This window comes from Paroedura picta, chromosome 12 (assembly GCF_049243985.1).
Source record: "Paroedura picta isolate Pp20150507F chromosome 12, Ppicta_v3.0, whole genome shotgun sequence".
In the NCBI taxonomy this organism is placed as follows: domain Eukaryota; kingdom Metazoa; phylum Chordata; class Lepidosauria; order Squamata; family Gekkonidae; genus Paroedura; species Paroedura picta.
The window spans coordinates 44,249,757-44,277,127 of record NC_135380.1 but is presented as its reverse complement, the minus strand read 5'-3'; the positions used below and the strand labels follow the sequence as shown (position 1 = coordinate 44,277,127).

Sequence of the window (27,371 nt, the reverse complement as noted above, 5' to 3'; positions counted from 1 at the left end):
CCAAGCACACACAAGAGTGGCAACCATTGATGAGCGAGATTGAAAAAACTGCTCCTGCAGTACAATGAAGCTCCAGAACGCAGCTGTTACATACAAGCAAGCAACCTTTTTTTTGCAGGGGAGCAGGGGGGAGAATAGATTAGAATACAGATGTCACTTTAATCTGTTTGAACCAGCAAAATACCTATACTTCTGATGGGCAGAGTATGCTTGGAGGTAGGGGGTCAAAACTGCCCCTCGGTGGCACAGTGCGCTTCTCAAACTGTTCACAAAGACACATGGAAAACCACATGGTATCCATTCCTGGGATCATCTCACATGTTTAAATCCATGAATACTTGGAGGCAGGAGTCTACGGTCTCCTAGTAACAAATTTCCCACCATTTTTTAGTGGTACAAATATTATGACAATAGTGTAGTGAGAGTATAGACAAACTAGAGACTGTATCACACTACCAGAATGTGAACTACAAATCACAAATCCACAAATGGCAAAGCTCTACTGCAGGGGTGGCCAAATGGTGGCTCTCCAGATGTCCATGAACTACAATTCCCATGAGTCCACTTCAGCATGTGCAGAGCCACTGTTCGGCCTGCCCTGCTCTACTGTACATACCCTCCTGCCAATGAGAGGCAGGCTGCCAGCATCACAGGCGGAGGGCAGGTTAGCTCAGTGATCTGGAAAGAGAGTCCTCCCCACCACCACTGTGTATTTTCTGTAACCACCCTTTAATCAACCAGCAGTCAATTCAGAACAAGTATAGAACCGTGGATTCCTCAATGTGGATTCAGAAGAAAAAAGGAAATCACGAGGCACAATGATAAAGTAGTCTTCTCTATGTTTATAACAAAGTCTAAATGGTCAAACATATGATCAAACATAAAGAGTCAACCAAAACGGGATCCTAGCTTAAGTAACCCGCTTTCTGATTTATCTTCGTCAGTGGTTGCTCTTCCAATAGACTGTCATGGTAGTAATCGTAGTATCACATTGGCAAAATGCTCATAATCGTCTGGGGATTTCATAAAGCGCCCTTCCACGCAAAGCAGAATTAATCTATGGAACTTAGATCAAAGTCACAGGCTATCAAGAAACTTTCAGATCCAGAAGCAGCCTACCGTTCAATGGCTGCTGAGGGCAAGCGATGGGGACTGCTACGGTCTTCAAGTCCTACTTGGAAGCTTTTGAGAAAGATCTGTTTGGCCACCAACAGAAGTGAAAGTTGGACCAGGTGGCCTTTGGTCTGATCCTATCTTCTGACCTTCCCTATAGAAATGAATTGCAACCATTTACTCTGATAAAAAGGGGGATAGGGGCAGATTTGGGGCAGAGCATCATCCTGTTCCCTGCCTCTGGGGGTCACATTCACCCAAGCCTCCTCTTAGTTGCAAAGTCCCACTCCTCCATCTGCATAGCCCACCCAGTGTCCCATTTCTTGGTTATACCAGAGTGAGAAAGAAATGTTTACAAGGGCAGATTTTTATCCTGCCCACCTGGGCCCCCCAAGGAAACTAATAACAAAGCGTATAAAATATACATTTCATCCACACATTTCAAAGCTGGGTGCTATCAAAGTTTGTGCCTTGGAGCAGGGGTCCTCAACCCCCGGTCCGCTGCCCAGTACCGGGCCGCAAAGGCCATGGTACCGGGCCGCCAGCAGCCGCGCCTTCCTCCCCCCCCCACAGCGAGAGGGGGGGAAGAAGCAGGCACGGCCGCCAGCAACGCAAACACGCCGCACATGCGTGTTTGCGCCCCCTGCTGGCGAAAACGCGCACGCGCAGCAGCTCTGTGCATGCGTGTTAGCGCCACCTAGTGGTGAGAACATGCATGTGCGACAACTGCGCGTGCGCGTTTGTGAGCGGCGGCCAGGCCAGGCCACCGGCTCTCTCCAACCCTCGGAGGCGGTCCCCGACTACTAGAAGGTTGGGGACCGCTGCCTTGGAGCATCTGCCCAAGCCAGAGATACTTGAGCCACCCACTCCCACCTGGAACAGGGTGCATCCAGAGAGGCTCAGAGCACGATCTTTTCAAGCCCCTTTTCATAAGGCAGGGACTGGAAGAGCTTAAAGGAACATGAGAGTGTGGCCCACACTCATGTTTATGAAGGGGCAGGGTGCCCAGTGAGCAGAGGGCCAGGATGGCCCCTTGCCCAGGTCCCCACAAACCATGAAGCCAATCAACAATATTCACTTTGAAGCCACTAGGAAAAAACTACATCCCAGACGAGCTGCTGAACCCAGCCACATCCAACCACCCAGCAGAATCGGGAAATTTGACATCCCTGCCCTGAGCTTGGCAGGCCTCTTGGGGGTGGGGGGCAGGGGGTCAGGGGGGCTGTGAAATGGCCCAGGTGGGTGGGGAGGAGGGAGCGAAGTCCTGCAGGAAGTATTACATTTCAAAGAAGAGGGAGAGGTTTGACACAGCGTGGAATCTGCGGACTCAGTTCAGCAGAAGCCCACGTGGCCCACGGAAGCCGTTTGGTTGGACCCAGGCCTGGGAGAAGAGAGCTGCTAGCTGCAGCCACAAGCCTGCTGGGTGGCCTGGGGCTGGGAAGACGACTCCAGTTTCCCCTTCCTGTTGAAAACAAAAACGAGGGGCGAAGCATCCACACAGAAGGGGTTGGAAGAACATACAAGAACCAAAAAGCCCCGTCCATTATGGAGCTGGAAAAGACTTGGGTGTGTGTGGAGGGGGGGTAGGCTGCTTGTAGAACTTACTGGAATCTTAAGTCAAGATAGCCAACAACATTCAGGTTTGCATTTTGCAATTGTCCAATAATTCCATTTCAAAGGACTGACCATCCCACTAATGCCACTGTGAAAGTCTACAGGATGGAATATAGTTTAAATTTCGCCTTTAAATTCCTCATTTGCATCCCTGCTTGATTTAAGGGAATTCAAAGTAAATGCAGCCTTGATCTTCCATGACGATGTGAGGGTTAGAAATTAAACTTGAAAGGTGAGGTTAGGCTGAATCTGAAAGCCTTTAACATGAAGATATAGCCACAAAAAATCTTATTATTATTTTTTAAATGTAAAGCAATCCAGAAAATAAACTTGGTGTTGAGGAGATGCAAGTTTATCTTACAGTGCAGAAAGTAGTTTACTGGCCACTAGGTGGAGCTACAGGAGCTAAATTAAAGGGCACTGCAACCTGAAATAAAACCTACAAGAAAAAGTTGTACGCACAACCCAATGCAAGGGGAGGGGAGCTCTGTCTTTTGGAGGAGCGAGCAGGAACCTCTGGGCTTGCTTTTGGAAACCTATAAGAACGTTTTGCTGCACTTAACTCAGCAGCCTTCCCTGAGCGAGTTCCTGCATGCCCCGTCTCTAAGAGGAGATCCTTATCATTGTCAGCTTGGCCCTTCAGAGTGTGACAAGCCCGTCAGCAGAGCAGGGGGCCTCAGCTGGACTGCCTGGTTGCATGGTAACCAAACTGGGCTGTGCCAAGAAGTGACTCATCAATTCCCAATGTGGTCCGTTGGCCATCTTTCATGGCATGCCAGGGACTCACCAAGCCCTGATTTTGCAGTCATGGGTGAAGAGCCAAAACAGGGAGGTCTTGTAAGCCCCCTGGAACCCCCCTCTTTGGGTCCTGGGCTCACAATCTGCATGGGCATGACCCAGTTGTTTTTTTTTAATAAATTAATTTGTATTTCTTTTCAAACTTTTACCCCGCCCTTCCCCGAGGGCTCAGGGCAGGGTACAATAAATAAAATCACAATCCAACATTTCATAAAATCAGCATATAAAACCTAACATGAAATTACTTATGAAAATATAGCATTATAAAATACATTATAATCTAGCATGCTGAGTTTGATTCCCCGCTCCCCCACATGAAACCAGCTGGGTGACCTTGGGCACAGCACTGAGAAAACTGCTCTGACCAAGCAGGAATCTCAGGCTCTCTCAGCCTCACCCACCTCACAGGGTGTCTGTTGCGGGGAGAGGAAAGGGAAGGCAACTGTAAGCTGCTTTGAGACTCCTTGGGTAGAGAAAAGTGGCATATAAGAACCAACTCTCCTCTTCTCCTTCTTCTCCTCCTCCTCCCCTTTCTCATTCACAGGCGCAGCGGAATAACCCCATCACGCCCCATGGAATTGCTTGAGGTCCTTCAGGGCCCTGATCTCACCAGGTGGAGCCCTGGTTGAGGCCAGGTTGGTTTCTTTGGGGCCAGGGATCCTAAGCAAATTATGACCCCTGGATCTAAGTGCTCTTTGCTTCACTGGCAGTGATTCCATCAGAGACACACTGCCGTCACCCACCACTTGCTGCAAGGAGAAATCAATCTCAATGGAATAGGAGGAAGACATGACCATCAGGTATACTACTGTGGACAAGAATCTCGCAGAAGAAATGGAGTAGCCTTCATAATCAATAAGAGAGTAAGAAAAGCAGTCTTGGGATACAATCTCCAAAATGACAGAATGATCTCAGTTCGAATCCAAGGCAAACCATTCAACATCACAGTGATCCAGGTCTATGCCCCAACCACTGCTGCTGAAGAGGATGAAGTTGATCAGTTCTATGAAGCCCTACAACACCTTCTAGAAGCAACGCCCAAAAACGATGTGCTTATCATCATGGGGGATTGGAATGCTAAAGTAGGAAGCCAAAAGATAACTGGGATAACAGGCAAGTTTGGCCTTGGAGTACAAAATGAAGCAGGGCACAGGCTGGTAGAATTTTGTCAAGAGAATACAATGGTCATAGCAAACACTCTTTTCCAGCAACCCAAGAGACGACTCTATACATGGACATCACCAGACGGTCAACACAGAAATCAGATTGACTATGTGCTCTGCAGCCAAAGATGGAAAAGTTCTATCCAGTCAATAAAAACAAGACCAGGAGCTGATTGTGGTTCAGATCATGAGCTTCTTGTTGCAAAATTTAGGCTTAAATTGAAGAAAGTAGGGAAAAGCACTAGGCCACTCAGGTATGAACTAAATCATATCCCTGACGAATACACAGTGGAGGTGACAAATAGATTTAAGGAATTAGATCTGATAGACAGAGTGCCTGAAGAACTATGGACGGAGGTTCGCAACATTGTACAGGAGGTAGCAACTAAAACCATCCCAAAGAAAAAGAAATGCAAGAAATCAAAATGGCTGTCTGAGGAAGCTTTACAAATAGCTAAGGAGAGAAGGGAAGTGAAAGGCAAGGGAGAAAGAGAAAGATACACCCAATTGAATGCAGAATTCCAGAGAAAAGCTAGAAGAGATAAGAATGCCTTCTTAAATGAACAGTGCAAACAAATAGAAGAAAACAATAGAATGGGGAGGACCAGAGATCTTTTCAAGAAAACTGGAGATATGAAGAGAACGTTTCATGCAAAGGTAGGTATGATAAGGGACCAAAATGGTAGGGACCTCACAGAAGCAGAAGAGATTAAACAAAGGTGGCAAAATTATACAGAACAACTATACAAGAGCGAGCTTAACATCCCTGATGACCACAATGAGGTAGTTACTGACCTGGAGCCAGACATCCTGGAATGTGAAGTAAAATGGGCCTTAGGAAGTCTGAGCAACAATAAAGCTAGTGGTGGTGACAGCATTCCAGTTGAACTATTCAAAATCTTAAAGGACGATGCAGTAAAAGTGCTACACTCAATATGCCAGCAAATTTGGAAAACTCAACAATGGCCACAGGATTGGAAAAGGTCAGTTTACATTCCAATCCCAAAGAAGGGCAATGCCAAAGAATGTTCAAACTACCGCACCATTGCACTAATTTCTCATGCTAGCAAAGTTATGCTCAAAATCCTACAAGCTAGGCTCCAGCAATATGTGGACCGAGAACTTCCAGAAGTACAGGCAGGATTTCGAAGAGGCAGAGGAACTAGAGATCAAATTGCCAACATACGCTGGATCATGGAGAAAGCTAGGGAGTACCAGAAGAACGTCTACTTCTGCTTCATTGACTATGCTAAAGCCTTTGATTGTGTGGAGCACAACAAATTGTGGCAAGTTCTTAAAGAGATGGGAGTACCAGAGCATCTTATTTGTCTCTTGAGAAATTTATATGCAGGTCAAGAAGCAACAGTGAGAACTGAACATGGAATCACTGACTGGTTCAAAATTGAGAAAGGAGTTCGGCAAGGCTGTATACTGTCGCCTTGCCTATTTAACTTGTATGCAGAGCACATCATGAGAAATGCGGGATTAGAGGAGTCACAAATTGGGATCAAGATTGCAGGGAGAAATATCAACAACCTCAGATATGCAGATGATACCACTCTAATGGCAGAAAGTGAAGAGGAACTAAAGAGCCTGTTGATGCGGGTGAAGGAGGAGAGTGCAAAAGTTGGCTTGAAACTCAACATCAAGAAAACAAAGATCATGGCATCCGGCCCTCTCAATTCCTGGCAAATAGAAGGGGAAGAAATGGAGATAGTGACAGATTTTATTTTCCTGGGCTCCAAGATCACTGCAGATGGGGACTGCAGCAAAGAAATTATAAGACGCTTGCTCCTGGGGAGGAAAGCTATGGCAAATCTAGACAGCATCCTAAAAAGCAGAGACATCACCCTGCCAACAAAAGTGCGTTTAGTCAAGGCTATGGTCTTCCCAGTTGCAATGTATGGCTGCGAAAGTTGGACCATAAGGAAGGCCGAGCGTCAAAGAATTGAGGCTTTTGAACTCTGGTGCTGGAGAAGACTCTTGCGAGTCCCTTGGACTGCAAGGCGAACAAACCGGTCAGTCCTAGAGGAGATCAGCCCTGACTGCTCTTTAGAAGGCCAGATCCTGAAGATGAAACTCAAATATTTTGGCCACCTCATGAGAAGGAAGGACTCCCTGGAGAAGAGCCTAATGCTGGGAGCGATCGAGGGCAAAAGAAGAAGGGGACGACAGAGAATGAGGTGGATGGATGGAGTCACTGAAGCAGTAGGTGCAAAATTAAATGGACTCCGGGGAATGGTAGAGGACAGGAAGGCCTGGAGGATCATTGTCCATGGGGTCGCGATGGGTCGGACACGACTTCGCACATAACAACAACAACAACAAGGAGGAAGACGTAACGTCATTTGGGATACAAAAACCATGGCACAAAAAGCAACAGGCAAATGGTTATTGGGAGCAACTGCCCAAGGCACTCTCGGTCAGTCTATTGAGGCAAAACAAACACATACCGAACAGGCATCTTGGAGCACCCTGAGGTTGGCCCAATTTGTCTGCATTTGCCAAGACCAGAATAAAGACCAGGCATTTCTCACCCACAGCTGGCAAGTCCTAGCACAGCAGAACTATGGAGGCTGCGTTATCACCAATGGCCACTCTACTGTGAACGGCCATTGTGCTTCTCCTGAATATGTCCGAGTGGTACATAACAACACGCTGTGTGCTTCCTGCACTGCACAGTCTTTTAACCCAGCTCTTTATCACCTCCCTCTTGATAATCACGCATACATGTGTTGATGAAGTGAGACCAGTCAACAAAAATGGATGTCACAATAAATCTGTTGCTCTTTCAGGGGGCTGGTGAGGCCCCTGTTGATCATGGGAAAGTAAACAGAAAATAGCGAAGATCTGTAGACCGCAAAATCTTTCAGCTGCAAAGCTAGGGTTGTTTCTGCATTAGCCCTTTCTGCCAACTATCCCCCCCCCCCGCCCGTTTAGGCAAGGGTTGTGTTTTTTTAAGCAGTAGTAAGTATATCACTATAGTGTTATGATACTACTAGTAAATAAGCCCGCTGCAGTCTTAATGCAGCGGGCACTAGCTGGGCTTCAGAGTCGGCGGGGCCAGCTGGTTGGGCGCAGCCGTGGTTTGGGGCGCAAGCCGGGCCCGAGAGTCGGCAGGGCGGGGTGGGACTGCGCGGCACAGGGTGGCTCGACTGGGCCGCAGGAGTCGTCGGTGGCGATGCAGGCGTGGGGCGGGGTGGCTCGCCAAGGCCCAGCGGTCGCGTCAGCGACTACCTGGGGTCGTCTCGAGGCTCGTAGTGCGGTGGCGAGGAGGCAAGGCCGCCGCAGCGTGGCGAGGCAGGCGTGGTGAGCGCTTTGCGCCTCCTGATTAGTCAGTCCGTGGCAAGGGACCAATTGAGAGCCGCGCGCAATTGGTCCCTTGCCACCGGACTGACAATCAGAGGGCGGGGGAGGCAGAGCAGATCCTCCAGGTGGCAGCAAAGCAAAGCACACAAAGAGTTTCTGTGATCACCTTTCCAGTATGTTTTTTTAGACGAAGAATAAAAGAAGTGCCTTTTGTCCAAAGGGATACAGCACCCTTTTGACGATTCAAACTCGATCCCAAGTGAAAGGACTTTTCCATTTCTCCAAGCCACGTGAACATACACAGCCTTATTTTCAAGCAGTACCCCTAACTCACCAAGGAATAGTCCAACATGATGGCACAGGCCTTCCTTGCCTCACACTCAAAGGCAGTATTAAGCAAAGAGGGTATACAGATTCTTACAGTGAGATAACAGTCCCCATTTTTTAAACACTGAATCCAGTGAGTCTGGCCACTAGACAACTATCTGCGCACTTCATCTTGAAGGAGCAGAAGGGCACGTGCCTGGTTCTCCCCTCTTCCATCTTGTGAGGTAGACCAGGAGGGAATGACCAATCACAATCCATGCAGTGAGCTTCTTAGGAGAGTGAGGATTTGCACTCAGGTCTAACCACACTACTCCAACGCTCTAGCCATTCCCCACTAACTCAGCACTCCCTCCCTCTCCAAACCTGGCCAATTAGCATAGGGAGCGGAATAGCTCTGGTGGAGAATGCACCAAGGACCAGGACACAAGTAACATCTTTTGCAAATCATCAACAGAAGTTTAAAACAGGCCAAAACCTTGTGGCAGCTCCCCCATGCTCACCTCTGTAATGAACAGGATGCACTCCAGAAACATGTAGTCCTTGTGGTTTTCGTTCACCACCTTTTCATCAACGAAATGCCGAGGCTCCAGGTTCGGGTGATCTGGAAGAGTCATTCATAATGGTAGGGAATCTTGTCATCAGATATCAAAACTGGCTGCCTTAAACATGAGCATCACTTGATTGCTCGACAGATCCACAGTTTGAACCAGCAAAGAATTCCTGGTTTCAGCTGCCAGCTGACCCATCTTAGCTATTGCATTTCATTCTGCCTTTCCTGCAAGAAGCCCTGACTAGTGCAAGTTTGCCCCCTCACCCACCCATTTTATCCACCACAACTGTGCAAGGCTAGAGAGGGCTTGAGTCTAAGGAGCAGAAGCTTAGCATACCGAAGGAGCCAAACGGCTGGCAAATCCTTGTCCTGGCTATTGTCAGAGCAGAATGGGTCAATGGTCTGATCTGATATGGAGACAGCTGCAGGTCTTCAGTCTGAGGAGAGTCTGTGCTTTGCCTGCAGGAGGTTCCAGGTTCAATCCCTGGCATCAGATGTTTTTACAGAAGTGGGTCTCGGCTAGCAGCTGTGGGGAAAGGCCTGCCTCTGCTCAGCCTCAGATCCAGCCTGAGCTGCATGGAGCAAAGGGCTGATGAAGCATAAGACTGATTCAGGCATTCACACGAGGCAGATTAGGATGAAAGCATGCGACTGCCACAAGACTAAGACGCAGACTTCATGGCAGAGCGAGTGTCTGAACCTGGGTTTCTTTAGATATAGTGAAGTGGCCACGATCCCTCACTATCAGACCTCACTCCAGTTAACATGTTAAGGTCAATAATGACCAAGGAACGAAAAGGCCAGGAAGACCCTGATGTAGGAGATGGAACCAGCCTCCACCCCTTCTCCAGGGCTAAGAAATGGGCAGTGTGATGCTTGCTCCGAAGACAGAGGAGCCTAATTTACCCTTCATCTTCCTCTCACCAACATTTACAATGGTCATATGAACTCACAACTATTTCTAACCTTCACCATGAACAATGCTCTTTCTATGGCCTTTGTGCACCAAGAACATGCTCAGAGGACACAGAAAAGCATCCTTAACATCCTCACTGTCCGTCTTCAAGTAGCGGTTGGACAACTAATTATCCTGGATGCTTTAGGCGGATCCTGCATTGAGCAGGTGGTTGGACTAGACCAGTGGTCCCCAACCTTTTTATCACCGGGGACCGGTCAACGCTTGACAATTTTACTGAGGTCTGGGGGGCGGGGGGCCTAGTCTTTTGCCAAGGGACGTTGCTGCTGCCGCCTGAGCCCCTGCTCTGCTTGCTTTCCCGCCGGCACCCTTGACTTCCCACCGCCCACTGGGGAGCACCGCCAGCAGCAGCTGCACAGTGCCATGCCGAGGAGGAGCCCCAGCCATGGCAGCCGCTGGAGAGCACGAAAGGTGAGCCAGCAGCAGAGTGGTAGGTCAGCCCCCAAGGCAGCAGCCGGGGAGGAGGACGAGGAAGAGCCGTGGCCCGGTACCGACTGATCTAAGGACCGAGACCAGTCTTCAGACCGAGGGTTGGGGACCACTGGACTAGATGACCCTTATGGCCCCTTCCCACTCTGGAATTCTATGAGTCTAGTTCAGCTGTGGAATGGGCTGCCTAAGGAGGTGGGGAGCTCCTCCTCACTGGCAGATCCTTATCCTGGATGCTTGAGGCTGATCCTGCACTGAGCAAGGGGTTGGACTAGACGCCTGCATGACACCTTTCCACTCTAGGATTCTATGATTCTAAGAGTCACTCCGCCTATCATGGATCTTTGTGAAGCATTCAAGTTCTCTGTCATTAGAACCAGCTGGCTTTTAGCAAGTGAGATGAGGGAGTATGAAAACCCCTTGACAAAACATCAAAGGAGAACGCACAGGCATGTGATGCTTGCGCACTTAAAGCATGCTTAAAGAATTTGGATTTTTAAAGAAAAATAACTGGCACAGCGTAGACGCTGCCTGGCCTTGTTACCTATCAGTTGCGAGCTGCCCCAGATGAAGGGCAGGAATTGAAAGTCATCCAGACCCCAGACTCCTTGGCTGCCAGCTGGTTCCATCCTGTAGGTCTTCTGCAGTTTCCGCATAACTTCCAAATACCTGAGAAGAAAAGGAACCGAGACCAGCCAAGTCATGCCCCCAGTGCTACTCAGGCCCAATGAGATCGTTCCAGGTTGCCTGTCAGACAGCCAGAAACATCAATGCTTCCTCTCCTTCGGAATCAATGGGCTGATCAAGACCTGGAAGAGGGTGGAGCTCAGCATCAATAAGGAGGACAAGAAGAGAGACCGGGAGAGCAGGTGGGCAGGTCAACCTAGAGCAGGCTTTTTCAACCATGGTTTCGTGAAGTCCTGAGGTTTCTTGACAGCTCTGGAAGGGTTCCCCAAATGGGTGAGAGTTAAGTTTTAATATATTTTTAAAAATTGTTAAGCATTTATCAGGTGATATGGCCATATATGGTCATGTTGGCTCATTCCCCCAGTGGACAATGATGGGCCTGGAGGGGGTGAGAAAGTGGGAGGCCCCGGGTGGGCATCCACACAGTTATGCTTCCCAACCATATTCTGCGTGATTGCACCACTTCTGAGGTTTCTCAAAGCCTGTAGAATATTTCAGGGGGTTTCTCAACAGTAACAAAGCTGAGGAAGGCTGACCTAGAGGCTGGATTGCTCCAGACAGAGGGGTGGGGGAGGTTCTGTCCTTCTTTGGGCCTGTAGGAAATAGCACTGCCCACCTGGCAGGCCCCTTGATCCGAACAGGCAAGGCTCTCTTCCCAGTGAACCTTCCCCAGGCAAAGATTTTCACCCACAGTTTTTAGGCCCACCTCCTCAGCCTTGAGGACTAGAAACTTGGAGCTCCCCTCCGAACAAGAGTGCATATTCTGAGGATGCAGAATTATTTAACTCAGTATGTGATCCTGTGGCTTCCATGGTACTTGCACAGCACATGACTATGACCCTTGACAAACTTTTCAGCTTCATCATCAAGACACACTTGAAAACAATTCCTACTGATATCACGACTGTTGAGTGAGGAACCTAATATTGCAGGGGGAGGCATAGCTGTTGTCATATGCCTCATTAAGAGACTGATAACAGATTTTCAATAGATGAACCATTCGCCTGTGGAACCCTCTGCCACGTGATGTAGCAGCAGCCGCTACACAAGTTTGCTTTTCAAAGGGCTTTGCTCCCCTGATCCAAGGACTTTATTTTGTTTCTTAAATAGTTCTCATCCCATTTCCTACTCCATTGTCAACAGGCAGACATGTGACTAAAGCTCTCCTTTCAATCAAGTTTTGCTCTAAGGACTACTCATGAGGCAAGGTTTGGGGACTTTGTGGCTTGCATTATGGGGCACGGCCCTGAAACCCCTCCTGGGTCTCCTCCCCTCCCCCTGCAGCTTTACCTGTTGAACACTTTGAAGACAATGGCCAGCTGGTCGTCTACCCGGAGCACGCCAATTTTGCAGAGGCAACATAGGAAAGCAGCAAAGGCAGCTTCGTGACCTGAAAAGAAAGGAGAGGAGAGGACATGGAGATGCTCAATCTGAAGATCAAACAGGCTTCAATAGTACGTGTTGCTGGGCTACTGCAATGTGCTGCCCTTGAAGGCAGTTCTGAAAGCAAAATCAAGTTTGCCCATGGGCGCAGGCAACTGGTAACAACTCTTCGCCATGCTTAAAGAATGTGGCCAGTTGTCCCACTGATTTCCAGGCTCATTTCAATACGCTGGCGCTCGCTCAAAGCACTAAACAAGCTGTCAGCCTGTTTGACTGTATGTGGTAGAGATCAAGGTTTCGGACCTGTCTAAACGGATTCTTTAGCTGCCCACTAGGAGGAGGAGGAGATGCAAAAAGACAAACTGGAGGCGGGCGGAGTGTTCAGCTCCTCAAAATAAGACTCTCCCTCCCCCCCTTCTATTATTTATCATTGTGGCATATCTTGTATTTTAACATACTGAACGGTCACTATGACATCTAGTTTTATTCTGAAAATGTTTGTGTGTTTGGCGGGGGAGGGAGGTTTAATCATAATTTTGGGAAAGCCTCACAGCCCTGTTCATAGATTCAGGTGGGTCGTCACCTTGGTCTGAAGCAACTGAACAAAGTTTATGTTTGATGACACCTTTATGACCAACGAAGTTGAATCCTGGCTATAAAGCTTTCATGCAAAGATTTCAACCTTTATGTTGGTCTTAAAGGTGCCACTGGACTAAAACTTTGTTCTAGTCCTGTGGACACTTACCCTAGTGCAGGGGTGGCCAAACTATAGCTCTCCAGATATCCATGGACTACAATTCCCAAGAGCCCTTGCCAGCACAGGCTGGAGAATTGGAGTTTGGCCACCCCCCGCCCTAGTGGAAGCCCACTGATTTCAGTGGCCTTACTGATGGAATGGCAGAAGACTGCACTGCCAGTCACAAAGTCCAAATAAATGTTTCTCTATTCTAGAAACACGCCCAAACCCATTTTGAATACTATGGCTCTTCCTTACGCCCCAAAGCAGAGCACAACAACAGAAAATTATAAAGACAATCATAAATGGTAAACATTAAATTGTAGATTCAAGTGGGTTGCCGTGTTGGTCTGAAGTAGCACAACAAAACCAAGAGCACCTTTAAGACCAACCAAGGCGGGAGCTTTCGAGTGCAAGCATGCCTTGAATAAATCTTGGTTGGTCTTAAAGGTGCTATTAGACTCCTTTTTGTTGCATTAAATTGTAAACAACCTTGAAGCCAGGCCAGGAATAGGATTCTAACTGAAAGACCTTCCAATTTTTTAAAAATGAAATCTCTATTTGCTACTGGAAGGCTTGCAGTAAGCAGACCAGGCGTCATTCCCACAGAACAGAGCCCCAGTCACTGTGGTGAGTACAAGACACTGCCCTCCTTCAAAAAGAAGAAAAACAGAATGGAGGAGCGTAACTAGAGCTGGTTCTTTAAGAACGTGGCTTGGGGTTCCCGGACACTCACTGGAGGGGAAGCAATGGAGCCAATGGCAGCAGCGCCCCCTGCTGACCAAAAGTAGTTCTGCACCAGGCTTTATCCTGCTTCTTAGCTTTTTAAAACTACGCTCTTCCAATACTTTCTTGCCTGCTGTGTGCAGGCAATTTTAAGTGTCACTGTTTTATATACATTTGCTTTTCAAACAAACTGCCCCCTACTGAAAGTCTTTCCATCCACAGAGGAGAGCTAACATGGGGTTGTTGTTACAGGGTTAGACGAAGACAGGCGGCCATCTGGGTGAAGTCTTAGCACCAAGGGCTGAAATGGACATGATGCCTCCCACAGGCCAGGTTGGCATTCTGACACCCATTTTTGCAGACAGGCGGGATGTTGGGAAGGAGCATTCCAGGTCTTGAACCAGCTCAGCAGCGCAGTACTGAGAGTGTGAATGGGGAAGATCCAACCCATGCCACACTATAGAGTCTGTTCTAGCCTCAGAGCACATAGGAACAGTTCCCTGACATCCCACCAGTTTGTTAAACAGGGCAGGCAATCAGACCCAACTAGGTCAACCCTCAGCCATGAAGCACAGCAGGCACTCTTGGCACCTAGCATGCCTACCTTGCAAGGTTGCTGTAAGGATGAAATGGGTGTGAGGAACAACTTGTGTAAGCTAGACACCTTTCCCCTCTCTTGGCTGCTGCCTCTTTTCCTTCCAGCATCATCTAATGGGAACAGTTTCTTTTGTCTGTATGTGTAGACCAGGCCAGTTCTGGCCAGCCAGGCACTCCTGGGGGGAAACTGGAGCATTCGGCGAGGGCTGATGGAAAGCCCCACGCTGCTGGCTGTGCGCACTCCAGGAGAAAGGTAGAAGGAGGCAGATTGTCTGCCTACAGATTGCCTGGGGTCTGCCTCGTGTGTCTCGCAGCTGCAGAAGCACAGCTTGTCCCTCAATGAGCAGAACTACAGCTCAGCTTCTCTCCACAAGCAGGAGCTCATCCTGTTTAATGATCTTCCAGAAAAGAAAATTCTACACTGGGAGTGCCATTCCCCATAAACACTAGCTTTCTAACTGCAGGGATAAAGCTGTTAGGGGGGTAATAGAGCAACCATCTTGTGTTTGTTAGTGTGTGCGTGAGTGTATGTGTTTAGTCTGCCCTTCCCTGCAAACACAAGGCAGGTTACAACCGACCTGGAACCATAAAATCCAAGTTTATAAAATTGCAATGAAATCCTACTTATAGTACCATAAAAATACACTCTAAAAAAAACAAATAAAAGCACAGTCCCAAATTGCCAGTCCAACACTGTTTGCCCCATACTAGTGCCACAGGGCAGCTGGAGAGGGAGGCGGGGGCAAAGCCTGTGCCAAGTCCTCAATAAAGGCAGAAGATGTAGGATTGACTGGCGAAGAGAGGCCACGCTATGGACAGTGAGGTCAGCTGGAATGTTGGTGTCCCTCAGGCCTCAACCATAGTCGTGGGAGTGGTCTGAAGCAGTACAAACCAGACATGGATTTACGAGCCACAGAGGAGAACTAGAAGGGGGGGTGCCTTTGCCTCTGATGCAGCAGCCAAGGCACAAATGCGCATAAGTGACTTGGCTGTAAACCGGCATCCCAAAACATTACAATGCAATCCTGAAATGCGACACAAAGGTGTCATGGGGAGGGAATTGTCAGCTCAGCTGCAGGCAGGCCAAGACAGAGGGGGTGCCCGGGTGCTGGCTGCCCTCCCCTTTATAGCCAAGGTGGCGGCAGCTTGAAGCTGGAGAGCAGCGGGCGCTCAGGAGGAGCTGCATCTGGGCATGATGTAGGGCTGCTCACCTGGAGAATCTGTGCCAGTATCAGAGAGATTTCTCAGCAAAAGTGCACGGAATGAGGCTCCCGTCCCCTCCTTCCCCAGAAGTGACTGGGTTTTGGCAAGAGGCTGCCTTTTCCTCTCAAGGAGGTAACTCTCCCTAGAGACCCTGCGACAGCTGGGAACAGCTAAGCAGCCCCCAAGGGACTCTCTGAAGAGCAGGAGGCTGAAGTAGGTTCCAGAGAAAGTCCTGCCGCCCCCCCTAATAAAAGATCCAGGCCCCGACAGATGGAGACCTGTGCCGTAGTCGATGCGGGTGGAGTTCCCAACAGCTTCCTTCAGGTAGACGGCCACCTCTGGCACTGCCTCTGCAAGATGTCTGGGGATCACCGTGGCCACCAGGTTTTCTGCTCCCTAAGAAATAAAAATAAAAAGACACAAAACCCCAAAGCGGGAATGTTAATCAACATCAAAGGCTCTCAGACTCCACTGGCTGCAGCTTCCCCATGTCAGGAAGACATCTGAGCTGTGCAAACTTCATCCCATTTTTGGAGACAGTTGTGCCAGTTCCGTGTGCCGTGCAATGCCTCATGCAAACGGCATGAAGCACATGTTTAAATGATCCACATGGATGGCTTTTTCTACCCCCCACGTAGGGGGTGAGGGTGATGGTGTGACATTTAAAGAAATGATTGCAACCTTCTTATTGATTGAACACCTATTGAAAAAGTGTCTGTGAGATGGCATGTTGGATCCTTGAAAGAGGGAGGGGGCCTGTCTCTGCCCGGTACGTCTGGAAAATGACTCAGGGGGTGTTTATGGTACGACTGGGTCAACCAACCTCTGCATCAAGATCTCAGATAAAGGAACGGACTTTTGCATTCTGTACACAATGAGCCTGCCATACGGCATCATGCCAGAAGAAGCCACTGGGTCAGCAGCTCTTGGGGAGGGCTGTGAGAGGGGGCCCTGGAGATGTCTCTCAAGAAGTGGCATTATAGAATGGGCCTCTGGTGTAGGCATGATGTGGACATATGCAATTCTGTTCAATATAAGTATGATAAATAAATAAATAAACCCTGTGGGAGGCACACGGATCTGGAGAAATTCCCTGTGTATTTGCTTGCTGCAGTAGAAAGTTTTTTTTAAAAGGTTTTCCTGTTCAGTGTGATAATTGGGAAGTGTTACACTGGGCAAAAGGACCCCAATCAGGCCACAGAGCCATCAAGGGAGGCAAATACCTTTTTTTTTTTTAAGGATTAAACATTCAGAGTTTAATTCAGGTCCTGGAAAGGTTTCCCAAATGGGTGGGAGTTAATTTTTTATATTTTTAAAAAAAATTGTTAAACATTTATTGGGTGATATATGATCATATTGATCACCCTTCCCCCTTCCAAAATTGGCCAATGGTTGGCCTGGAGAGGGTGTGAAGGGGAGGAGCCCCAGAAGGGCATGTAGGCCCTATGTTGCCCAGCCATATTCTGCACAACCGGGCCTGGGGTTTCTTGAAGCCTGAAGAATGTTTCAGGAGATTCTCAACAGGAGAAAAAGTTGAGAAAGGCTGCCCTACGCTAATATATATTATAAATAAAATTCATCTCTCACCTTTCTGTCCTTATGAGGACCACTAAGGCGCATGCATGATAAAATCACACTTTAAAAAACATTAAAATAATCCTCCCAAAAGCACGCAACACTAAAAACATTGAAAGCAGACTTAAAATACCTACAGACATAAAAGCAGCAATTTTAACATTGGTTAGGAAGGAGGGATCATTGAGGAAATACCAAACAAAACAGAAAACATTTTCACCTGCTGACAGAAGCCAGCCTCAGAAGGGGGCAGGTGAATCTCCCTGGGGAGAGAGATCCAGAGCGTTGGCACCATGACCGAGAAGGTCCTCTCCCGGGCGGCCAACAGCCTCATCTCAGAAGCCAGGGACAATAGGGTTGTGAGTGACCTGCATAGTGCAGGGGGTTGGACTACATGACCCAGGATGTCCCTTCCAAATCTGTTATTCTATGACTCTATTATTCAAACAGCAGAGGACTGGATGAGCAAGTCTTGTTCAACACTCCCCTGCACACCCGGTATGGCCTTGACTATGCCATGTGGAAAGCGAGTAAGTCATGTCTTGGCCAGGGAAGCTCCCTGGGTGACCTTGGGCCAGTCTCATGCTCTCAGCCTCACCTGCCTCACAGGACAGATTCAGGTGGGCAGCCATGCTGAAGCAGCAGAACAAAGTTTGAGACCAGGGGCTCCCAGAAGACTGACAAAGTTGTATCCAAGTAGTGTTCACACAAGGAAGCTCATACCCAGAATTAAAATAGATTAAACTTAAAGGTGTCCCTGGAGAACCCAGCGGAGAGAAAGGCAGGGCAAAGTTGGGGCAGGCGCGGGCGACCACTTGCCCACTGGATCCCTGCCCTTCTTGGCTCCTCAAGGAAGGGGGGCCGAGGGTAGGAGAGCAGCTCTGTGACATTGTTAACTGCTCCCTCCAATCAGGTGAGTTTCCGGAGCTGCTAAAAGAGGCAGTGGTCTGCCCACTCCTTAAAAAGCCATCGCTGGATCCGCAAGACCCGGCCAGCCACTGCCCAGTTGCACATTTGGCGTTCCTGGGAAAAGTAGTTGAAAGGGCTGTAATGGCTCCTGGTGTTCCTGGAGGAAACTTCGGCGCTTGATCCATACCAGTCTGGCTTCCGTCCTGGCCATGGGGTAGAGATGGTGTTAGTCGTCCTGACGGACGATCTCCATCACCAGCTGGATCGAGGCGAGTCTACAGTATTAGTTCTATTAGATCTGTTGACCGCATTTGATGTGGTCGACCATGAGCTAGTAGCATGCCGCCTCGCCGGGATGGGGATAAGGGGTACAGCATTACGCTGGATACTCTCCTTTCCTACTAAACCGGATCCATAGGGTGGCGTTGGGGGACGAGTTATCGAGTCTATTCGGGCTCCCTTGTGGAGTTCCACAAGGCTCAGTGCTCTCCCTCACGCTTTTTAACATCTTTATGTGCCCTCTGGCCCAGCTGGTCAGGAGTTACGGCTTGGGTTGCCATCAGTATGCTGATGTCACCCAGCTGTATCTCCTGATGGATGGCCGCCCGGATCTCTCCCGCCCCCCCCCGGATCCATTTGCCAGATGTTTGGAAGCCGTGGCTGAATGGCTCGAGCAGAGTTGCCTGAAACTCAACCCTGCCAAGACCGAGGTCCTGTCGTTTGGGGGGAAGAGAGCAGCTCAGGAAGTGCGACCTTGGCCAAGACACAACTGACCATCGCGTCCCAAGCCAGGAATTTGGGTGTGACCTTGGATGCCTCGTTAATACTGGAGGCCCAGGTCAAGAAGGTAGTGGGCCAGGCTTTTTTCCATCTTCACCAGGTTCAGCTATAAGCGCCCTACCTGTCTCCTGACCACCTGGCCACAGTGATCCATACGACGGTCACCTCCAGAATAGATTTCTGTAACTCACTCTACACGGGTTGACCCTTGCACCTGATCCAGAAATTACAGCTGGTGCAAAATGCAGCTGCTAGGGTCCTCACAGGAACATCTTGGAGGACCCACATCCAGCCTATGCTGAGGCAGCTGCATTGGCTGCCGATTGCTAGCCGGGTCAGATTCAAGGTTTTGGTTTTAACCTTTAAGGCCCTCCACGGTCTGGGACTCACATACTTGAGCGGCCACCTGGCACCCTATGCCCCCTGCAGGGCCTTACCCTCTGTGGGGACAAATTTGTTGGTGATTCCCGGCCCCCAGAAGGCGCGCCTGGCCTTGACCAGGGCCAGGGCCTTTTCTGTCCTGGCCCCCGCCTGGTGGAATGAGCTCATGGAGGAGCTGCGGGCCCTGCGGGATTTATCAGCTTTCTGCAGGGCCTGCAAAATGGAGCTCTTCCACCAGGCCTATAGTTAAGGCCATCGCCTCATTGTAAGACCTGGCCCCCCTTACCCTCTCAGGGCTATATGCAGTGCTCCCTGGTCCCCTACCTGGGAATACCGCCGCTGTCGGGTTGGTTGGGTTAGACGGTGTATTTGTTTTTGTAGGATGTCTTTATGTATTAGGGGTTTTATATGTTGTTACCCGGCACTAGCCTTAGAGGAGTGGTGGGCTATAAATTGAAGTAATAATAATAATAATACTAAAGGTGACGGGAAGCAAATGTCAGATGCTACAGCACCTCAGCCTCACATCGCTTTCCAACAGACCCGATGGACCACACAAAACCATCCTACACCCCTGAGAAAAGGCAGAAGAACCCAGCATCAAAGAGAGAACTTGGCAATTCTTTTCCAACCCCCTGCTTTTACTTACCTGGTCCAGTTTGGCGTACCAAGTCCGGAAGGCCTTGTTCCCAAAACGAGAGGGCTGGTCTACCGGTGGGGTCTCGTCAATCCACCTGTCGAGCGTGTTCAGGAGAGCGACCAGCATTTCTATTGCCTAACACGAGAGGAAGAGCAGACCGTCATTCAGGCAGGCGGGGGGGGGGGGGGGCAGGCAAGGGGTGCCGAGGAGAGAACAGTTTCTCCCCATACTCTAGTGGAACTCTGAATGCACCCGGCCCAGCTCTCAGTGTTGCCCAGACATGTTTGCCAGACCACTCTCAGCACAGCCTCTATTGTTGGGTACACAGCAACATATGGGGGGCAAAATACCCCTGCAGATTCCATCAAATTTTCCCACGTAGCCCCTCTCCTCCATTAACCAGAGCCAGGCTTGCCAGCTCCAGCTTGGCAGATTCCTGTGCCTGGGGAGGGCGAGGCACTCTGGACAAATGATCTATTATACAGCCCCCATCCCACCCCCGAGCTGCCACTCCAGCCAGGGAGATGGAATTCCAGACACGGGAGCACAGACTCTGCTTGGACACTGGCTACCCTGAACCACATCCACAATGACAACATGCCTTCCTTTCCTTCTCATGGGAGTCCAGAAAGGCCTCATCAAGGCCAAGAATCAATACTGAAAAATTTACACGTATCAAGACAGGCACATATCCCTTGAAATGGTGACGTCAAAGCTGGAGAGAATAAGAAAGCACTTCTCCATCAGAAAGCACCCATATAAACCTTCAGCTATTAATAATAGCAAACGCAAGCATACTTGGGGGAAGGAATTCCATAGTTATGATGCCACCATCATATGAAGGCCCTGTCGCTAATAACCCCACTCCCTGACCTAACTCTGAAGCTTCAGAGTGTGGACCGCTAGATACAGACCAGGTCCTAGGCGATATCCCTCCCTAGATTCTCCCAGCCACCTGTATCACCCCCAAATCACTGGGAATTCCTCAGACTGGAGTTCACAATCCTAGTTGGCATCCACAAGATCCATGCTACTGGCAGTGTTCACCTCGAGGGCCTGCTCGGGGGGGGGGGGGGTCAATGCCCTGCAATGTTTCAGGAAGTGCTGAAGAAGAAGAAGAGTTGGTTCTTATATGCCGCTTTTCCCTACCCGAAGGAGGCTCAAAGCGGCTTACAGTCGCCTTCCCATTCCTCTCCCCACAACAGACACCCTGTGGGGTGGGTGAGGCTGAGAGAGCGCTGATATCACTGTTCAGTCAGAACAGTTTTATCAGTGCTGTGGTGAGCCCAAGGTGAGCCCAAAAACAGCTGGTTGCATGTGGGGGAGCGTAGAATCGAACCTGGCATGCCAGATTAGAAGTCCGCACTCCTAACCACTACACCAAACTGACTCTCGAGCATCCAGGAAGCTGGATGCAACAGGGTGTGGGTTTCCGAACTCTGTATTTGAGGATCACTTCTTTATGTGATGGTGTGTGTCCAGCCTCCCCTCTCCAAAAAGTGACCCAAAGTTTCCAGGCATACCTGTAAATAACTGAGGAGGAAAATAGCAACAACAACAACAATGTGCAAAGGCCTGAGCAAGGCCCTAATGTAAGAGAAGAAAGGGAGGCACACCAATATTTTTAGTACAGGTTTTGTTCGCTTACTCCTGCCCCCTCCCCCCAAGCAATACACGTTGGGCTCCCCGTACCCTGCATCCAAAGTGCAGCAACCAAAGTGCAACTCCTCCAGAAAGGCTTCTTCCACCAAGTGGAAACAAAGAGAGCAAAAATAGCAGGGCCAGCTTTGCCTTGGTGGGAGGCATCGTCTGGGGACGTTCCCCATCTCCTGAGCCAAAGTTCAACCCATCACTCCGCCCTGGAGGAAGGAGGGAAGGAAAATGACCAAGGCCAGAAACTTTCCAGTCCTTGAAGCATCACCAAAGGAGAGAGCAATGGAGGGAGGCAAGCCAAGACACCTTGAAGCATCAGTGGTCTGATTCTCCAGAGCTATGGGACTGGCAGGGGGTGGCAGGAGGAAAGCCAGAGAAAAGGCTCCCAAAGGTAAAATCTAAAGGGGTGAAACACACTCTGCCTGACTTCCCTTGAGTAGACTGGTGGAGGCACAAAGCGCTGTCAAATTACAGCTGACTTACAGTGACTCAGTGGGGTTTTTAAGGCAAGAGAGGTGGTTTCCTGTTGCCTGCCTGGTCTACTTTGATCCAGCAAGACTCTTCTCAGTATTTGTGCTGTGTTGTTGCCCTCCCCCCAAGATTAACTGGTTGACCACTGTGTGGGACAGGATGCTGGACTAGGTAGACTATTGGTAGGATTGCCAGGTCCCCCATGGCCATGGGCAGGGGATGGAGGGATAGGGTGGCCAGATCCAGGTTGGGGAACTCCTGGAAATTTGGGGATGGAGGGGAGTGACAGGGACGTCAGTGGGGTAAAATACCAGTGTCCACCGTCCAAGCATCTATTTTCTACAGGGGAACTGATCTCTATAGTCTGGAGTTGAGCTGCAATTCGGGGCATCAGGGGGCTAGGTTCCACCTGGAGGCTGGCATCCCTAACTATTGATCTGACCCAGCAGGGTTCGTCTTATGTTCTTGAAATTCACAGGCACAAAACCTCTGAATCCCAGAGCCAGAAGGCAGCATCAGGGGAAGGCCTCGGCCTCCTTGTCTTGTTGTTGGCCCTCCAGAGAAACTGTCTGGTCACCCTGTGAGACTGGATACTGGATTGGATGGATACTCCCTGGCCTGGTCTGACCCAGCAGCCTCTTCTGAAGCTCTTATGAGATCGGGCCAGATTGTTCATTTATTTAGAACATTTCTATGCTGCCTCTCCAAAGAAAATGCTTGAGGAGGCTTACAAGGTAAGAACACCGTAAAAACATAACGCACCATACTGAAGTGGGTAGCAATTAATAAACTATTAAAAACCTGGCCAGGTCATAAAAACAATTCTCATTAAATGGCCCCTCACTGAGAATCGGACTATAAAAATGTTTAAAAGATCAACTCCGTTCATGAAAAGCCTGGATTTTTAAAAAATGGGCCTGATGCCTATTAAATGTAACTTAACAGACCATAAATCACATTCTGGTAATGAAACGACAGCTTTTAGCGGGATGGCTTTAAAAGAAAAAAGATCCAGTCAGTTCACAGAAGAATAGGCTCAGGCAATGGCTCTTGGCCAGGACCGCCAGACTGAGCTCCATGCCCACCAGTGGTATACCTCGCTATAAGACAGGGATCACTATCCTCTTAGCAGCCACTCACACATGCTCAGTTAGCTGCTGCTGCCACAAACAAGATGGAGAGTACTTTGTTCCAGCAAAACTCCTTGCATGTTCCAAAATTTGTAACATTCAAACACCCCCCCCCCCAACTAGCCAGAAGGCCCAGCCTGGATTTGCCCCAAAGGCAAAAGAAGAGGGGGTTTGATGTTGACAGCAAAAGCAGAGCACAGCGGCAGAAGAATTACATTGCAGGCCCCATCTTTTAATGAAGCATCACCTTTGCCAACTGCTCTCTGCTCTGTCCCTGAAAGGGGTCAGAGCCATTGCAGCCAGGAGCGGAGCCTTAATGGCCGCTACCCCAAGAGCACCCAGCCCGCACTTCCTACGTGATCAAATTTGAAGGCATGGGTCCTCCATCGTAATTCCTAGGCTAGCCCTAAAACTGTAATATTCAAGGCTATTCTGTCCATTTTATTTGTTCATTTAATTTTACTTCATTGTTTCAAGCTGCAAAACAGCCCTGTGAAGTCGGAGAGGCTAGAAAAGAGCAGTGGGTCAGTCGGTTGCCCTGATGTGCCGGGGTTCTAAACCCAGGACTCTAACGCTAGTCCAAAGTTCCAAAATGCCGTGCTGCGCCTGCTCCAGGATCTCTCTTGACTCCAGCAGGGCAAACAGCACAGCTTGAATCAGGATGCTGAATGAACTGGCGTCTGAAAAACTCACCAAAAGGGCTGGGGGAATGGGTGCCATGGGGGGCGGGGGGTGGGGGGCTGATGGCTACCAAGCTCTCAAATCATGCTTTGCGGTTCAAAGCACACCATGTGTACCAGCCCACTATCATGACGCAAACCGAGCACGTATTTTCCCTATGCATTTATTTGGCCACAGATCTGACTCACGGCCGGCTATTTCTCCCTGGGCAAAATTAGAGAAGTGGGTGTCAGATGCCACCAGAGTTGCACCCTAGAGGTGACAAGTGGGAAAGAGGAGAAAGCGCTGGGGCAAACTCCATGACCACACAGCCTAAGTGTGGAAACAGAGACAAAACCTCAGAAACTTGAGAGGGGGGGAGGAGAAGAAATGAGTTTCTAGTCCTCAGTGTTTAAGAGGATAGCAATGCTGCTCTGCAGTAGAACAGCTAAATTTGAGTCCAGATTTTTTGGGGGAGGGAGGGGAATAAACTTTTGAGAGTCCAAAGCTCCCTTTGACAAATACTGTCAAGTATTCTGATGAAGGAAGGCTTGGTTTTCAAAAGCTTCTACTCTGAAATTCTTGTTGGGCACTACTGAGCTTGAATTTAACTGGTCCTCACTGCAGTCTTCATTTCCCTACATGGTCTGGGACTCCCAGAGATGACTTGGGTCATCAATATGTCTCCCAGAGATGACTTGGGTCATCTAGTGCAAATTTATTGGTAGTCCCCCAAAGTCATCCTCCTGGCCTCAACCTGGTGGCATGAGCAGCTGCCCGAGATTAGGGTCCTGACGGAGCTATTACAGTTCCTTAGGGCTTGCAAGGCTGCACTCATTTACCAGGCCTACGGTTGAGGCGAGGCCAACCTAATGAAGGGGTCCCCCTCCAATCCTTTTAGTGCTTCCTCACTCCTTTTTTTCCATGCTGCTCCATCCTGCCATATTTATTTGTTTGTTTATTTATAATTCAATTTATACCCCACTGCTCTTGACTAAGTCGTCTCGAGGCGGCCTATGATGATAAAACAGTATATGCCATAAAATTCATTAAAACATTAAAATCTACAGTTACATACATGGGAGACAGGCTGCCTGATCTTGTCCTTTCCTACCCAGCCACAGGCCTCTGTCTTGGAGAGAGTGAGTTTCAGACAGCTCTGCCTGAGCCATCTAGTCACTGCTTGCAAACAACTGGCAAATGTATCCGGAGGGGAGTCCATCCATCCGTCTAACAGAACGTAGAACTGGGTGTCATCCGCATATTGGTGATAACCCAGCCCAAAGCCTCAGACCAGCTCGGCTACAGGGCTCATAAAGATGCTGAAAAGTGTGGGGGAGAGTATCGCCTCCTAGTCACTCCACACACGGGAGAACTGACCTTCTGCATCTGATTCCGGAGACAAGCCATATCCAACAGGTGGGGAAAGAAATGATGGCAGAAAATGGGTTGTGGGGGAGGTAGAATCAGTAATTAGATAGTTAATTAACCAAATTAGCTGCTGATATCTGGTTATTCTTAGTGTTTTAATTTTTAGAATATTAGTCTGTAATTATTAAAGTACCCATGTATTTTTAGTGTGTTGTAAACTGCCTCGAGCCCAAGGGGAGAAACTGAATCACAATAACAACAATGGCTGCCAAGTGAACCTCCCACGGGAAGAAACGCTTGAAGCCACGGGGGGAATGGAACCAGGCAAGCTTTCTGCTGCTCAGAAGTGTGGACAAAGCTCGAGGCTACGGGCAGAAAGCAGCGCTCAGTGTACTCTGCCGGCAGAAGGCCCAAGCCGAACCTTCAACTCCTCGGGACAAAAGTGTTGGACAAAGCCTTCCCTCTTCCGAGAGCTTTGATAAGTCCGAGCTGGACAGGCCAACTTTTCGTCCTTTCACCCACCTCAGAGACTTTGTATTCGCAGGTCAGCTTCTTGCCTTTGACGCCTTCATTCAGCGTGAGGATGAAGCCCATGTAGTCTGCGTATGCCTGCAAAGAAGGGAAGGGGGGCTGAGAACAGATGTGGTCACAAAGAGGGGGCATTCCGCAAACACAGCCAAGTCTCCGAAGGCTGACGGATGAATTCAGACTCTTTAGCAAGCAACGGGCCATCAGTCACCCTGTGGGAGAATCACAGGAAACCAGATGGGTGGTTCCACAGTTCTGGCTAATTTTGGGCTTTTGGAGTTTTAAATGGCCTATTGATTAGCCTTGCACCCTACTCCTCTACCACAGAGCACAGGGTGTAATCTGCCCAGAGCTTTTTACTAGGGTTGTGCAAAGGGCTCGATTTGGTTCGAGCAGCAATAATTCTGAGGAAAGTCAATTCCACACCTGAGAGCGTTTCCACTTGGCCATGTCAGGAACCATGTTGATCTCTTTCTGGGGGATCATGAATTTTTGGTGAGGAGGTGGCAACGCCTCTGTTGGCGATTCTGGAAGACAGAGGAAGAAGCAGTTAAACATGGCTAGGATAGAAAAAGCCTCTTGGATCTTCTCTTGTGCACATTTTTGGTGTGTGTGTGTGTTTTTTGGGGGGAGCAGAATAATCAGAGAAGTATCCTATTTGAATCCAACCAAAGTTACTTCTGGATTTTAGAGCAATGAAATAAAAGAGATTATCCCTCATCGAGGAGTCAATTGCATAATCCACCCCTCAGGAATTCATTAAGCACTTTCCTTTGTGCTGAGACAGCCTAGAGTCAGCTTTAGGATGGTCCACACCAGAAGACGTGTACTAGACTAGGCATCCAGCCATGCTTCAAGGGGCCACTGAGACTGAGGCTACACATTCACAAAGGAACAAGTCCCACGGAGCACAATGGGATTTACTTGCAAGTATACATGCTTGAATTTGCACTGTAAATCTGGGATTTGGGTCCCCAACTGAACCAAATACCCCACGCCCCAAACTGGAACTGCAAGAAATGCTAGATTAACTATATTTTTAAACAAGGCACAATTCCAGCAGACTAGAAAATGAGCTTTGCCTGCAAATCTCTATACTGTGTAACTGGTCAGGAGTATTTTAATAAGATGCCTCCAGAAGGACCTGAGATGCTTCCATTCATCAAATGCTTGGCAGCTGTCAACAATGCAGGAAACAGTATTTTCACACTATCTTTTTATATATATATATGCATGCAGCAGAGAGAGCTGCGGGGGAGACATCCACAGAACCCTACACCCAAGGACCCCCAGAACCTCCACACAGCCCTGTGAATACATTTGAGCAAAGTAACACCCATAAGAGAGAAACTGGGGCACATAGAACTCGCTGAGCATACAGAACAGAAGCAGTAGTCAAATGAAAAGGAAGCCCTCCAAGGAGAAAGGAGATTGACATGATTGTATGCCCCTGGCTTTGGAGTGGGGGGGGGGGAGTCCCCATGAATCAATTTTACTTTAAAGGTGGCCCAAGCAAAAAGAAAGACCAGGACAGCAGTTTCGGACTGCATCAGAGGCACAAAGCAAGTAAGCATTCAGAAACCCCAGGAGGCCTCTGCACAGCAGCCTGGAGGAAAATGTAGACTGCCATCCCGCCGAGTCAGCGGGACTCCTCTTCCTCCT

General features: G+C 49.0%; 1 protein-coding gene across 1 annotated transcript in view; it reads right to left on the bottom strand.

Annotated features, from left to right (window-relative positions):
• PTPA (protein phosphatase 2 phosphatase activator) overlaps positions 1-27,371 on the bottom strand; it is a 44,462-nt gene that overhangs the window by 12,140 nt on the left and 4,951 nt on the right. Inside the window, exons 2-8 of the mRNA XM_077306879.1 lie at positions 26,136-26,236; positions 25,704-25,790; positions 19,906-20,031; positions 15,890-16,007; positions 12,257-12,356; positions 10,824-10,948; positions 8,825-8,925 (exon numbers count right to left, since the gene is read on the bottom strand). Coding sequence (XP_077162994.1) covers positions 8,825-8,925; positions 10,824-10,948; positions 12,257-12,356; positions 15,890-16,007; positions 19,906-20,031; positions 25,704-25,790; positions 26,136-26,236 — 758 coding nt within the window. The remainder of the gene's footprint in view (positions 1-8,824; positions 8,926-10,823; positions 10,949-12,256; positions 12,357-15,889; positions 16,008-19,905; positions 20,032-25,703; positions 25,791-26,135; positions 26,237-27,371) is intronic.